The sequence below is a fragment of the Salmo salar genome, chromosome ssa24 (genome assembly GCF_905237065.1).
Source record: "Salmo salar chromosome ssa24, Ssal_v3.1, whole genome shotgun sequence".
Classification (NCBI taxonomy): Eukaryota; Metazoa; Chordata; class Actinopteri; order Salmoniformes; family Salmonidae; genus Salmo; species Salmo salar.
Genome location: NC_059465.1, coordinates 34,328,772 through 34,341,343, shown reverse-complemented (window position 1 = coordinate 34,341,343; position 12,572 = coordinate 34,328,772). Strand labels below are relative to the sequence as shown.

The 12,572-nt window shown below is 41.9% G+C and overlaps 1 protein-coding gene across 1 annotated transcript in view; it reads right to left on the bottom strand.

Moving 5' to 3' along the window:
- LOC106585793 (cotranscriptional regulator FAM172A homolog) overlaps window positions 1-11,161 on the bottom strand; it is a 319,763-nt gene extending 308,602 nt beyond the window's left edge. The window contains exons 1-4 of the mRNA XM_014172421.2: window positions 10,914-11,161; window positions 10,311-10,445; window positions 7,616-7,717; window positions 1,899-1,999 (exon numbers count right to left, since the gene is read on the bottom strand). Of these exons, the coding sequence (XP_014027896.1) occupies window positions 1,899-1,999; window positions 7,616-7,717; window positions 10,311-10,410 (303 nt within the window). The 5' untranslated portion in view covers window positions 10,411-10,445; window positions 10,914-11,161. The remainder of the gene's footprint in view (window positions 1-1,898; window positions 2,000-7,615; window positions 7,718-10,310; window positions 10,446-10,913) is intronic.
- Window positions 11,162-12,572: the final 1,411 nt, after the last annotated feature.

Here is a 12,572-nt window from a genome sequence, read left to right as displayed (position 1 = left end):
GCACACGCACGCACGCTGGAGCCGTAACAGTGGCGAGGGCCTGGAGGAATTAACTTCTTTGGGAACCGGGGGCAGTATTGAGTAGCTTGGATGAATAAGGTGCCCAGAGTAAACTGCCTGCTGCTCAGGCCCAGAAGCTAGAATATGCATATAATTAGTAGATTTGGATAGAAAACACTAAAGTTTCCAGAACTGTTAAAATAATGTCTGTGAGTATAACAGAACTCATATGGCAGGCAAAAACCTGAGAAAAATCCAACCAGGAAGTGGGAAATCTGAGGTTTGTAGTTTTTTTAAGTGATTGCCTATCCAATATACTGTGTCTATGGGGTCAGATTGCACTTCCTAAGGCTTCCACTAGATGTCAACAGTCTTTAGAACGTTGTTTCAGGCTTCTACTGTGAAAGGGGAGCAAATAAGAGCTGTTTGAACCAGGGGTCTGGCTGAAAGCCTTGAGTTGTTTATCGCTCGCGGCCGTGAGCACGAGCTCCATTCCCTTTCCTTTCTAAAGACAAAGGAATTGTCCGGTTGGAATATTATTGAAGATTTATGATAAAAACATCCTAAAGATTGATAATATACATCGTTTGACATGTTTCTACGAACTATAATAGAACTTTTTTGACTTTCCGTCTGGCCTTGTGCATTTGGATTACTGGACTAAACGCGCGTACAAAAAGGAGGTATTTGGACATAAAGATGACATATGTTTGGACATAAACTTTATCGAACAAAACAAACATTTATTGTCTAACATGGAGACCTGGGAGTGCCATCAGATGAAGATCATCAAAGTTAAGTGATTAATTTTAACGCTATTACTGACTTTTGTGACACCTCTCCTTGGTTGGAAAATCGCTGTATGGTTTTCTGTGGCTAGGCGCTGACCTAACATAATCGCATGGTGTGCTTTTGCCGAGAAGCCTTTTTGAAATCTGACACAGCGGTTGCATTATGGAGAACTTTATGTTTAATCGTATGTTAAGGGTCTTTTGAGTGTGAAGGTATAAACAGCTGTAATGCTGAGCCAGTTATAAATCAGGGTAAACCAATCCTGATCACGCACAACACGCACACAGACTAACACACACACAGAGACAGAGATCCACCACCCCCTGCCAAGGAAGGATCCACCACCCCCTGCCAAGGAAGGATCCACCACCCCCTGCCAAGGAAGGATCCACCACCCCCTGCCAAGGAAGGATCCACCACTCCCTGCCAAGGAAGGATCCACCACTCCCTGCCAAGGACGGATCCACCACCCCCTGCCAAGGACGGATCCACCACCCCCTGCCAAGGACGGATCCACCACCCCCTGCCAAGGACGGATCCACCACCCCCTGCCAAGGACGGATCCACCACCCCCTGCCAAGGACGGATCCACCACTCCCTGCCAAGGACGGATCCACCACTCCCTGCCAAGGACGGATCCACCACTCCCTTCCATGCGCCATGCCCACAAACACACTTTACTCTCAGGATATGTACCAGACAGAGACAAATACATGATGCACTGACCCTTTAGAAGACAAATCCAAGGAATAAAAAGTGTGTGTGTGTATGCGTGCATGTTCACCTTCCTCTCTGAATCCAATTAAAGCGTTATTAAAACTGGGGAGCAGAGAGGAATCAAAATCATCACCAGTTTCCCTTAATAATACCCTGTCAGAGATAGTTTCAATTTCAGGAAAATCAGGATAAATTCCTTACCTCTTTCGTCTTGTTTTAATTAACTTAATTTGCTATAGTAAAACAGAACAGCACCATCTCAGTACAAAAGGCAAAGGAATAGTACTGCAGTAGTACTAACAACAAGAGAACATAGGCCAACACTGGAGATTGATAGAGTTAGAGGGGGATGAACGGGGGTGAAGAGGGGGAGCAGCAACAATAAGTACCTCTCCCAACGCCTCGTAGCGTTTCTGATTCCACCTGTGGAGATCCTCTCGGGCGTTGAACACAAACGCCTCCCCTGTCGTAGTGTGCCTCAACTGGCCCTCTGATAGGCAGGCAGATAGACAGAGAAAGGGAGCGAGATGAACAAAGAGAGAGGCAGACACAGGGAGACAGACAGTGAGACAGACAGTGAAACAGAGGGAGGGAGAGAGACATCGTGTTAATCTAGTCCTACTCATTGGGACTGAATGAAAACCCTCTCCAGGGGGTGTAGTAGAGAAACTTCTGTCAGTACCTCAAGTCTTTTTGTTCCAGGTCAGGGGTTAATCTGGCAAACTACTGAAACATCATTTATAAATTGAAAAATCTTCAAAGAGTATAACAGGTTTCCAATTCATGTGTTGAATATCAATTAGTCAATCACGATATCCATTAAAACAGAATTGACCCCATCAAGTTTTTGCATTTAGCTGAGGCTGGAACAAGGGTTTGGAATTATAACTTTGGACCAAATCTTCGGCTCCCCAAAGAAAGAGAGAACTGAACGCCGCTGTTCAAACTGACTGCCGCTTAATTATGACAGGAAAGATAATGATGGTGTGAGGAGCAAAGCAGCGGTAGGAGGGAAAAAAATGCAGTGCTTGTTAGGTTTCTACCTCCGTATGGACATGCTGAAGTAGTTCCGCCTGTCAAAAGAAGCAAACTAGCTTTGACCTTCAGTTCAGATGGAGGCCTTGCTTTTCTGCGCCTCTCTCCCTTCCTGCAATTAAAGAGTTTGGCTGCCATTCCCCCATCTGGCAGGTACAAGGCCCGCGGATGCGGAGCCCTCTTCCAGTCACGACTCCAACGGCCTTCTGGGACGTCTGGCAGCCGAGGCCCAGACAGCTGGTGTGGCGTTAACTTGCTCTCCCTCCCTCTCTTTCCTCCCTTCTCTCTCTCCCTGTTTCTCACCCTGGCCTCATCACATGCCTCTGTAGCCCTATCCACCTGAGATCTGAGAGGGGGCGTTGGGTGTCAGCCGGACCACCACAACTGTTTCTCACGCTGCCTTGGAGGCTGGTCTTTGGGTGGCAGCCAATCAACCATCCCTCTCACTGACCCTGGTCACTCACCCCACCCACCACCACCACCACTCTGCCTAGCCAGTGGGGAGCGACAGGGGGCCGTGTGTGTAGGGGTAGTACGTTAGGAAATACACTACGACCATAGTGTTATTCATTGTTTCCATGGGAGAACTTTTAACACCTGTGGTTATTACAGCCCAGGTTCATTTCACAATAACACAACAAGCACAGAATAAGGTGATGAGGGAGAGCAATTCAAGACTACGAGCATCTTTTTCAAACTAAACAATTATCACTGCATCTGTTTAATACCTCCAAATACAATGCTTAACAATGAGGACATCTATCCTGTTGACACTGTAACATAACCATCTATCATTCTGTCGACACTGTAACATAACCATCTATCATTCTGTTGACGCTGTAACATAACCATCTATCATTCTGTCGACGCTGTAACATAACCATCTATCATTCTGTCGACGCTGTAACATAACCATCTATCCTGCTGTCGACGCTGTAACATAACCATCTATCATTCTGTCGACGCTGTAACATAACCATCTATCATTCTGTCGACGCTGTAACATAACCATCTATCATTCTGTCGACGCTGTAACATAACCATCTATCATTCTGTCGACGCTGTAACATAACCATCTATCATTCTGTCGACGCTGTAACATAACCATCTATCATTCTGTCGACGCTGTAACATAACCATCTATCATTCTGTCGACGCTGTAACATAACCATCTATCATTCTGTCGACGCTGTAACATAACCATCTATCATTCTGTCGACGCTGTAACATAACCATCTATCATTCTGTCGACACTGTAACATAACCATCTATCATTCTGTTGACACTGTAACATAACCATCTATCCTGCTGTCGACACTGTAACATATCGAAGAACAAAACAGTATTAAATGTAATTGTGACCTCTAAGACTGCAAAACCCATAAAGCTAAAATACTGAAAGTATACGTACTTAACCGAAATAGCCGGAGGGTCTCATACTTTCTCAATTATTCCGCAACGGCAAACCCGGCAAAAACTAATAATCTATTATGCATACACAGTGGGGCGAGAAGTGAGCTATTAAACAGTAGCACTTAACAGAAGGAAGAGTGGATCCTAATGAAACCCTACATGCAAGGTGTGTGTGTGTCTCAAATCAAATCTTATTTGTCACATGCTTTGTAAACAACAGGTGCAGACTAACAGTGAATTGCTAACTTATGGGCCCTTCCCAACAATGCAGAAAATAATTATATGACCATGTAATGAATTAAACATTTAGGAGGCTTTATACAACTGATACATGTATGTTAATTATAAAGATGATGGCTTCTTCACAGTAGCCCTCCTGTTTTTCATTACTAGAAATCCAAGGTTATGTACACCTAGAGTGCCTTCAGAAAGTATTCACACCCCTTATTCCACATTTGTGTTACAGCCTGAATTTAAAATGGACTAAGGCCAGATGTTGTGTCAATGGCCTACACACAATACCCCGTAATGTCAAAGTGGAATTGTAGTTACTCCACATTACTAACCTAAATGACAGAGTGAAAAGGAAGCCTGTACAGAATACAGATATTCCAAAACATGCATCCTTTTTGCAATAAGGTACTAAAGTCAAGCTGCACATTGTTTTGGCTGAAAGAATGTCCTGAATGCAAAGGAGAAATGCTCACTAATAGGAATCTAAACTAATTGCTGCACAACATTTTTGAGAAATAAGCTTTTTGTGCATATGGAAACAATCTGGGATATTTTATTCAGCTCATGAAACATGGGACCAACACTCTTTATACAATCCAGGTGTGCAAAGCTCTTACAGACTTACCCAGAAAGACTCACTGCTGTAATCACTGCCAAAGGTGTTCTAACATGTATTGACTCAGGGGTGTGAATACTTACACTGCCTTGCGAAAGTATTCGGCCCCCTTGAACTTTTCGACCTTTTGCCACATTTCAGGCTTCAAACATAAAGATATAAAACTGTAATTTTTTGTGAAGAATCAACAACAAGTGGGACACAATCATGAAGTGGAACGAAATGTATTGGATATTTCAAACTTTTTTAACAAATAAAAAACGGAAAAATTGGGCGTGCAAAATTATTCAGCCCCCTTAAGTTAATACTTTGTAGCGCCACCTTTTGCTGCGATTACAGCTGTAAGTTGCTTGGGGTATGTCTCTATCAGTTTTGCACATCGAGAGACTGAAATTTTTGCCCATTCCTCCTTGCAAAACAGCTCGAGCTCCGTGAGGTTGGATGGAGAGCGTTTGTGAACAGCAGTTTTCAGTTCTTTCCACAGATTCTCGATTGGATTCAGGTCTGGACTATGACTTGGCCATTCTAACACCTGGATATGTTTATTTGTGAACCATTCCATTGTAGATTTTGCTTTATGTTTTGGATCATTGTCTTGTTGGAAGACAAATCTCCATCCCAGTCTCAGGTCTTTTGCAGACTCCATCAGGTTTTCTTCCAGAATGGTCCTGTATTTGGCTCCATCCATCTTCCCATCAATTTTAACCATCTTCCCTGCCCCTGCTGAAGAAAAGCAGGCCCAAACCATGATGCTGCCACCACCATGTTTGACAGTGGGGATGGTGTGTTCAGGGTGATGAGCTGTGTTGCTTTTACGCCAAACATAACGTTTTGCATTGTTGCCAAAAAGTTCGATTTTGGTTTCATCTGACCAGAGCACCTTCTTCCACATGTTTGGTGTGTCTCCCAGGTGGCTAGTGGCAAACTTTAAACGACACTTTTTATGGATATCTTTAAGAAATGGCTTTCTTCTTGCCACTCTTCCATAAAGGCCAGATTTGTGCAGTATACGACTGATTGTTGTCCTATGGACAGAGTCTCCCACCTCAGCTGTAGATCTCTGCAGTTCATCCAGAGTGATCATGGGCCTCTTGGCTGCATCTCTGATCAGTCTTCTCCTTGTATGAGCTGAAAGTTTAGAGGGACGGCCGGGTCTTCGTAGATGTGCAGTGGTCTGATACTCCTTCCATTTCAATATTATCGCTTGCACAGTGCTCCTTGGGATGTTTAAAGCTTGGGAAATATTTTTTTATCCAAATCCGGCTTTAAACTTCTCCACAACAGTATCTCGGACCTGCCTGGTGTGTTCCTTGTTCTTCATGATGCTCTCTGCGCTTTAAACGGACCTCTGAGACTATCACAGAGCAGGTGCATTTATACGGAGACTTGATTACACACAGGTGGATTCTATTTATCATCATTAGTCATTTAGGTCAACATTGGATCATTCAGAGATCCTCACTGAACTTCTGGAGAGTTTGCTGCACTGAAAGTAAAGGGGCTGAATAATTTTGCACGGCCAATTTTTCAGTTTTTTATTTGTTAAAAAAGTTAATATCCAATAAATTTCGTTCCACTTCATAATTGTGTCCCACTTGTTGTTGATTCTTCACAAAAAATTACAGTTTTATATCTTTATGTTTGAAGCCTGAAATGTGGCAAAAGGTCGAAAAGTTCAAGGGGGCCGAATACTTTCGCAAGGCACTGTATATAAATCAGAAACAGTATTTATGTATTTCCTTTTCAATACATTTGCAAAAATGTCTAAAAACATGTTTTCACTGTGTCATTATGGGGTACAGTGTGTAGATGGGTGAGAAACAAAATCAATTTAATCCATTTTGAATTCAGGCTGTAACAACAAACTGTGCAATAAGTCAAGGGGTATGAATACTTTCTGAAGGCACTGTAATTAAGTGTGTGTGTGTGCACTTGGGTGTGCGCACTTGTGTGTGTATGAGAGTTCAGCTCCATCGCCTCCACAACACAGCCTCTCAGAGGAATAGGTTTCCTCAAAATGTCTCCCCTTTTTCTGGCATAATTAGCATGCAGTTCTCAATTCTGGAGCGTAATAGGTGTACATAACCTTGGATTTCCAGTAATGAAAAACCGGAGGGCTACTGTGACGAAGTCATCATCTTTATAATTAAGATACCGGTTTCAATTGTATACAGCCTCTTAAATATGGTCCTATTTTTTACACTATTTAGACATAGGCTAACTTGGGTGTTGGTGAAGAATACCCTCCAGTCATGGCAGCACTGAGCTATCTCCGCACTGAGCCGGAGGGGCTTTATATAGAAATGATATTCTTGGAGAGTGAAGAAGACACCCAAGGCAGGCTCCTCAGCCGTGGCAGCCCGGGCCTGTTCTTAAGGGCAGCAAGGCTATGCAAATCCTCCGTCAGATTGAGTGCAAGGCTGAGTAGGTTACTGACAGGCCGTAGAATACACAACATGTCTTCCTCAGGACAGCCACATAGCCAGCCAGCAGAGGCTGTCACACAGAGAAAGAGAGATGGAAAGAGAGAGAGCAAGCGAGAGAAGTGCAGGAGAGAGAGCAAAAGAGAAAGAGACAAAAGCAGTGCAGGACAGAGGGAGAGAGCAGAAGAGAGAGAGAAATGGAAGAATCCGAGACAGGTTCTCTAATATGGTCTCAAAATGAGGATAATTTCCTGTGCATTCAAATGATGCGGAATCTTTTCAATTCCGAGATTGTTCAAATAATTTTGCTAAAAATGTAATGTTAAATGCAAAGCAATAATTTCCATGCAAGACATCCACACAAAATTGAAATGATATGACTTACGCTCGTTGAAAGCATACTCAAACTCTTCAAGCGTCTTGGGGAAAGTGAGTGGAGGTTCGTCCTTCTTCATTAGTTCGTCTAAGTCTATTCTGGACAACAAGTCTGGGTCAGGTGTGGGGAGGGACACAGAGAATCAATATTAGCAACATTTACACTCAGAACCTGCTGAAACACACAGGCAGTCAAAGGCCTAGCCTCATCTCATCTGTTGCTAGTGTGACTAGAACTAGTGTGACTAGAACTGTGACAATTGTTGCTGGGAAGACTATGTTGGTTTAGCAGAATGAAACAAATAAAATAGGCTAAGGCTAGGTATTCATATTTACAGTGTTGTAGTAATGTTTCCTCTCAGTACAGTTTCATAATATACAACAACAACTAATTAGGCTAGGCAAGTTACAGAAGGAAACAAACCTAGGCTATTGCAGAGTGCTTGGACATAGTTAGAAGTCATAACAAAAAATACATTAAAAAGGGGCAATTTGCAATTGCTACATATCCTACCGGTCAAAAGTTTTAAAACACCAACTCATTCAAGGGTTTTTCTTTAATTTGACTATTTTCTACATTATAGAATAGTAGTGAAGACATCAAAACTATTAAATAACACATATGGAATCATGTAGTAACCAAAAAAAGTGTTAAATCAAAATATATTTTTAAATAGCCACCCTTTGCCTTGACAGCTTTGCACACGCTTGGCATTCTCTCAACCAGCTTCATGAGGTAGTCACCTGGAATGCATTTAAAATTAACAGGTGTTCCTTCTTAAAATGTTCATTTGTGGAATTTCTTTCCTTAATGCATTTGAGCCAATCAGTTGTGTGACAAGGTAGGGGTGGTATACAGAAGATATCCCTATTTGGTAAAATAAGTCCATATTATGGCAAGAACAGCTCAAATAAGTAAAGAATAATGAAAATGTAAACCAAACACTGTATAGCTTCAAAACATGGTCAAAACTACACTAAACAAAAATATAAACGCAACACGTAAAGTGTGTTATATCCTGTTAGTAACAGGTTATATCCCTGTTAGTGACCATTTCTTCTTTGCCAAAATAATCCACCCACCTGACAGGTGTGGCATATCAAGAAGCTGATTAAACTGCATGATCATTACACAGGTGCACCTTGTGCTGGGGACAATAAAAGGCCACTCTAAAATGTGGAGTTCTGTCACACAACACAATGCCACAGATGTCTCATGTTTTGAGGAAGCTTGCAATTGGCATGCTGAGTGCAGGAATGTCTACCAGAGGTATTGCCAGAATTTAATGTTAATTTATCTACCATAAGCCGCCTCAAACATACATTTTAGAGAATTTGGCACTACGTCCAACCGGCATCACAACCGCAGACCACATGTACGTGGTTTGCTGATGTTAACAATGTCAACAGAGTGCCCCATGGTGGCGGTGGGGTTATGGTATGGGCAGGCATAAGTTACAGACAATGTACACAATTGCATTTTATCGATGGCAATTTGAATGCACAGAGATACCATGACGAGATCCTGAGGCCCATTGTCGTGCCATTCATCTGGTGCCATCACCACATGTTTCAGCATGATAATGCACGGACCCATGTCTCAAGGATCTGTACACAATTCCTGGAAGTTGAAAATGTCCCAGTTCTTCCATGGCTTGCATACTCAGCAGACATGTCAGCCATTGAGCAAGTTAGGTATGCTCTGGATCGACATGTACGACAGCATGTTCCAGTTCCTGCCAATATCCAGAAACTTCGCACAGCCATTGAAAAGGAGTGGGACAACATTCCACAGGACACAATCAACCCGATCAACTCTATGTGAAGGAGATGTGTCGCGCTGCATGAGGCAATCGGTGGACACACCAGATACTGACTGGTTTTCTGATCCACGCCCATACCTTTTTTGTATCTGTGACCAACAGATGCATATCTGTATTCTCAGTAATGTGAAATACATAGATTACGGCCTAATGAATTTATTTCAATTGACTGATTTGCTTATATGAACTGTAACTCGTAGAAATCTTTGAAATTGTTGCATATTGTGTTTATTATTTTTGTGTTTATTATCTGGGATGGTCAGTCCTTGCAGCCATAGCTCTGTCTATCAATTTGAGAGTGGTTACATTTCTCCAGCTTCATCTCTCAGCTGTTCACCAAAACAGAAGTGGGGTCCCCGATTTGTTATTGTTTGAACTGAAGATTGCCCATTCAACACTCTTCAGAGCTGTTCCATGTAAATTGAATAAATATGTTTAGCCTACACGAGGAAAAGAGGGGAAAGCATCCTAAATACTAAATTCAAACATAGGCAGTGTGTGTCCCATCTTTACTGGAACCTGTGGAAAAACAAAGGGGATATGCAGAGAAAAAAGTACCCTATAGGCTAGAGATTGAGAGGGCAAAGCCCATTTCTCCCTTTAGCAGGATCAGACTATATATAGCCCTTCCTACTCTCAAACTAGAGTCCTCTCGGCAAACAAATGTCTAGGTGACAGGCAGTAGGAGCACTGTTCACCAGTCTTCAATGGCCCTTGTGACAGACAACACAACGGACACCAAGAAATAGAAGTTGACTAGCTTACATTTACTTTCAAGCTGTGAGTGTGCACAATTAGAGATTCGCCATTTTCAGTACTATACAAACCCATTATCACACTCAACTGTACAAGGAAGCCAAGACCAGCTAGCTAGTTGCTTACCTTTCAGTGCAGTTGTTTTCTCTTTATCCTCCTGGCCAGAAATCTGGGCCATGGTTATCCACAAATTGAACAGTATAAAAGTGCAGGGTCGAGTAAGCATGGATTTTCTGTTCTTGTGGATCACTGCAGGTCATTCTACATGGAAGGGAATAGAACATGGGGCTCCCACTTTATATAGTTACAATGTAACATGAACAACTACATTGTTTGTATTTTAAAGATAGGTACATTACTAGTGAAGGCAATTCAATTAAATGAGGCTAAGTAGTTAACCTGCTATGGATTGCAGAAGCATGCAACTGCAAAGGAAAGTTATGGCAAATATCATGTAGCTAGCTAACTTCGGAAATAACAGGCGCTGACATTTTAGTAAGTTACTGTAGCTAGTTAGCTAAGCAATATAGCTAGACATGAATATGCAAGCACTTGCGTGCAAGAGGTAGAGGTATCCAAACAACCTAAACCCAGGGACAGGGAGTGTGCATGCACATACGTCAAGCCATCTCCAGGAGCAAAGCGTTCGTTTCACACGTGTGCATGGCAGTTAACGTCAGTGAAATATTATTTTATTTTACAATCATGCAATTTGCTTGAATCACATACCAACACGTAACAAGCGAATGTCCAAATAACAATCATCCAGCATCCACTGACACTGCCTCCTTAAAATGTACAAAACAGGAAGGAATCTTAGAAATGGGAGCTTCCGGGTTACCGAGACAACCGCCTGGAAGGAATATTTAAAGAGACAGATCCACCCACCAAGGCACGTCACATTGGAAGAACGAAGTACAACATTACAGACTTTCGACTCTCCCAACCTATGCCCGCACGGTCCTGCACCCACGGTCCCACCACCATCTCTGCAACAATGTTTTCAAGAGTACAGTGCCTTCAGAAAGTATTCACACCTCTTGTCTTTTTCCAGATTTTGTTGTTAAAGCCTGAATTCAAAATTGTTTTAAAAAGTTTAAATGTCACTGGCCTACACACAATACCCAACAATGTCGATGTGGAATTTTGTTTTTAGAAATGTTTCTAATTCATTAGAAAAGAAAAGCTGAAATGTCTTGAGTCAATAAGTATTCAACCCCTTTTTTATGGCAAGCCTAAATAAGTTCAGGAGTAAAAATGTGTTTAACAAGTCACATAACAAGTTGCTCTGTGTGCAGTAATAGTGTTTAACATCATTTTTGAATGACTACCTCATCTCTGTACCACACACATACAATTCTCTGTAAGGTCCCTCAGTCGAGCAGTCAATTTCAACCACAGATTCAACCACAAAGACCAGGGAGGTTTTCCAATGCTTTGCAAAGAAGGGAACCTATTGATAGATGGGTATAAAAAATTAAAAGCAGACATTGATATCCTTTGACCATGGTGAAGATATTAATTACATTTTGGATGGTGTATCAACACACCTAGTCACTACAAAGATACAGGCGTCCTTCCGAACTCAGTTGCCGGAAAGGAAGGAAACCGCTCAGGGATTTCAGCATGAGGTTCATGGTGACTTTAAAACAGTTACAGAGTTTAATGGCTGTGATAAAAGAAAACTGAGGATGGATAAACAACATTGTATACTAACCTAAATGACAGAGTGAAAAGAAGGTATTCTGTACAGAAGGTAGCCTGTCCAAAACATGCATTCTATTGCAAAAAGGCAGTTAAAATAATACTGTAAAAAATGCGGCAAAGCAATTAACTTTTTGTCCGGAATACAAACCGTTATGTTTGGAGCCAATCCAGTACAACACATTACTGAGCACCACTCTCCATATTTTCAAGCATAGTGGTAGCTGCATCATGTTATAAGTATGTTGGTAATCGTTAAAAGTATACTTTGGGATTTTGGAAAATGAGGACCTTTATCTACTTTCCCAGAAAAACGCAGAAACATAAAAATGGTATCCACGAGTTAATCTAACTCTGGGAAAGTAGATACATTTCCTCATTGCCAAAATCCCGAAGTATCCCTTTAAGGACTGGGAAGTTTTTCTGGATAAAGAATATGTAATGGAGCTAAGCACAGGCCAAATCCTAGAGGAAAAACTGGTTCAGTGTGCTTTCCACCAGACACCGGGAGATGAATTCACCTTTCAGCAGGACAATAACCTAAAACATAAGGCCAAATCTACACTGGAGTTTCTTACCAAGAAGACAGCGAATGTTCCTGAGTGGCCGAGTTACAGTTTTGACTTCAATCTGCTTGAAAATCTATGGCAATACGTGAAAATTGTTGTCAAGCAATCAATTATC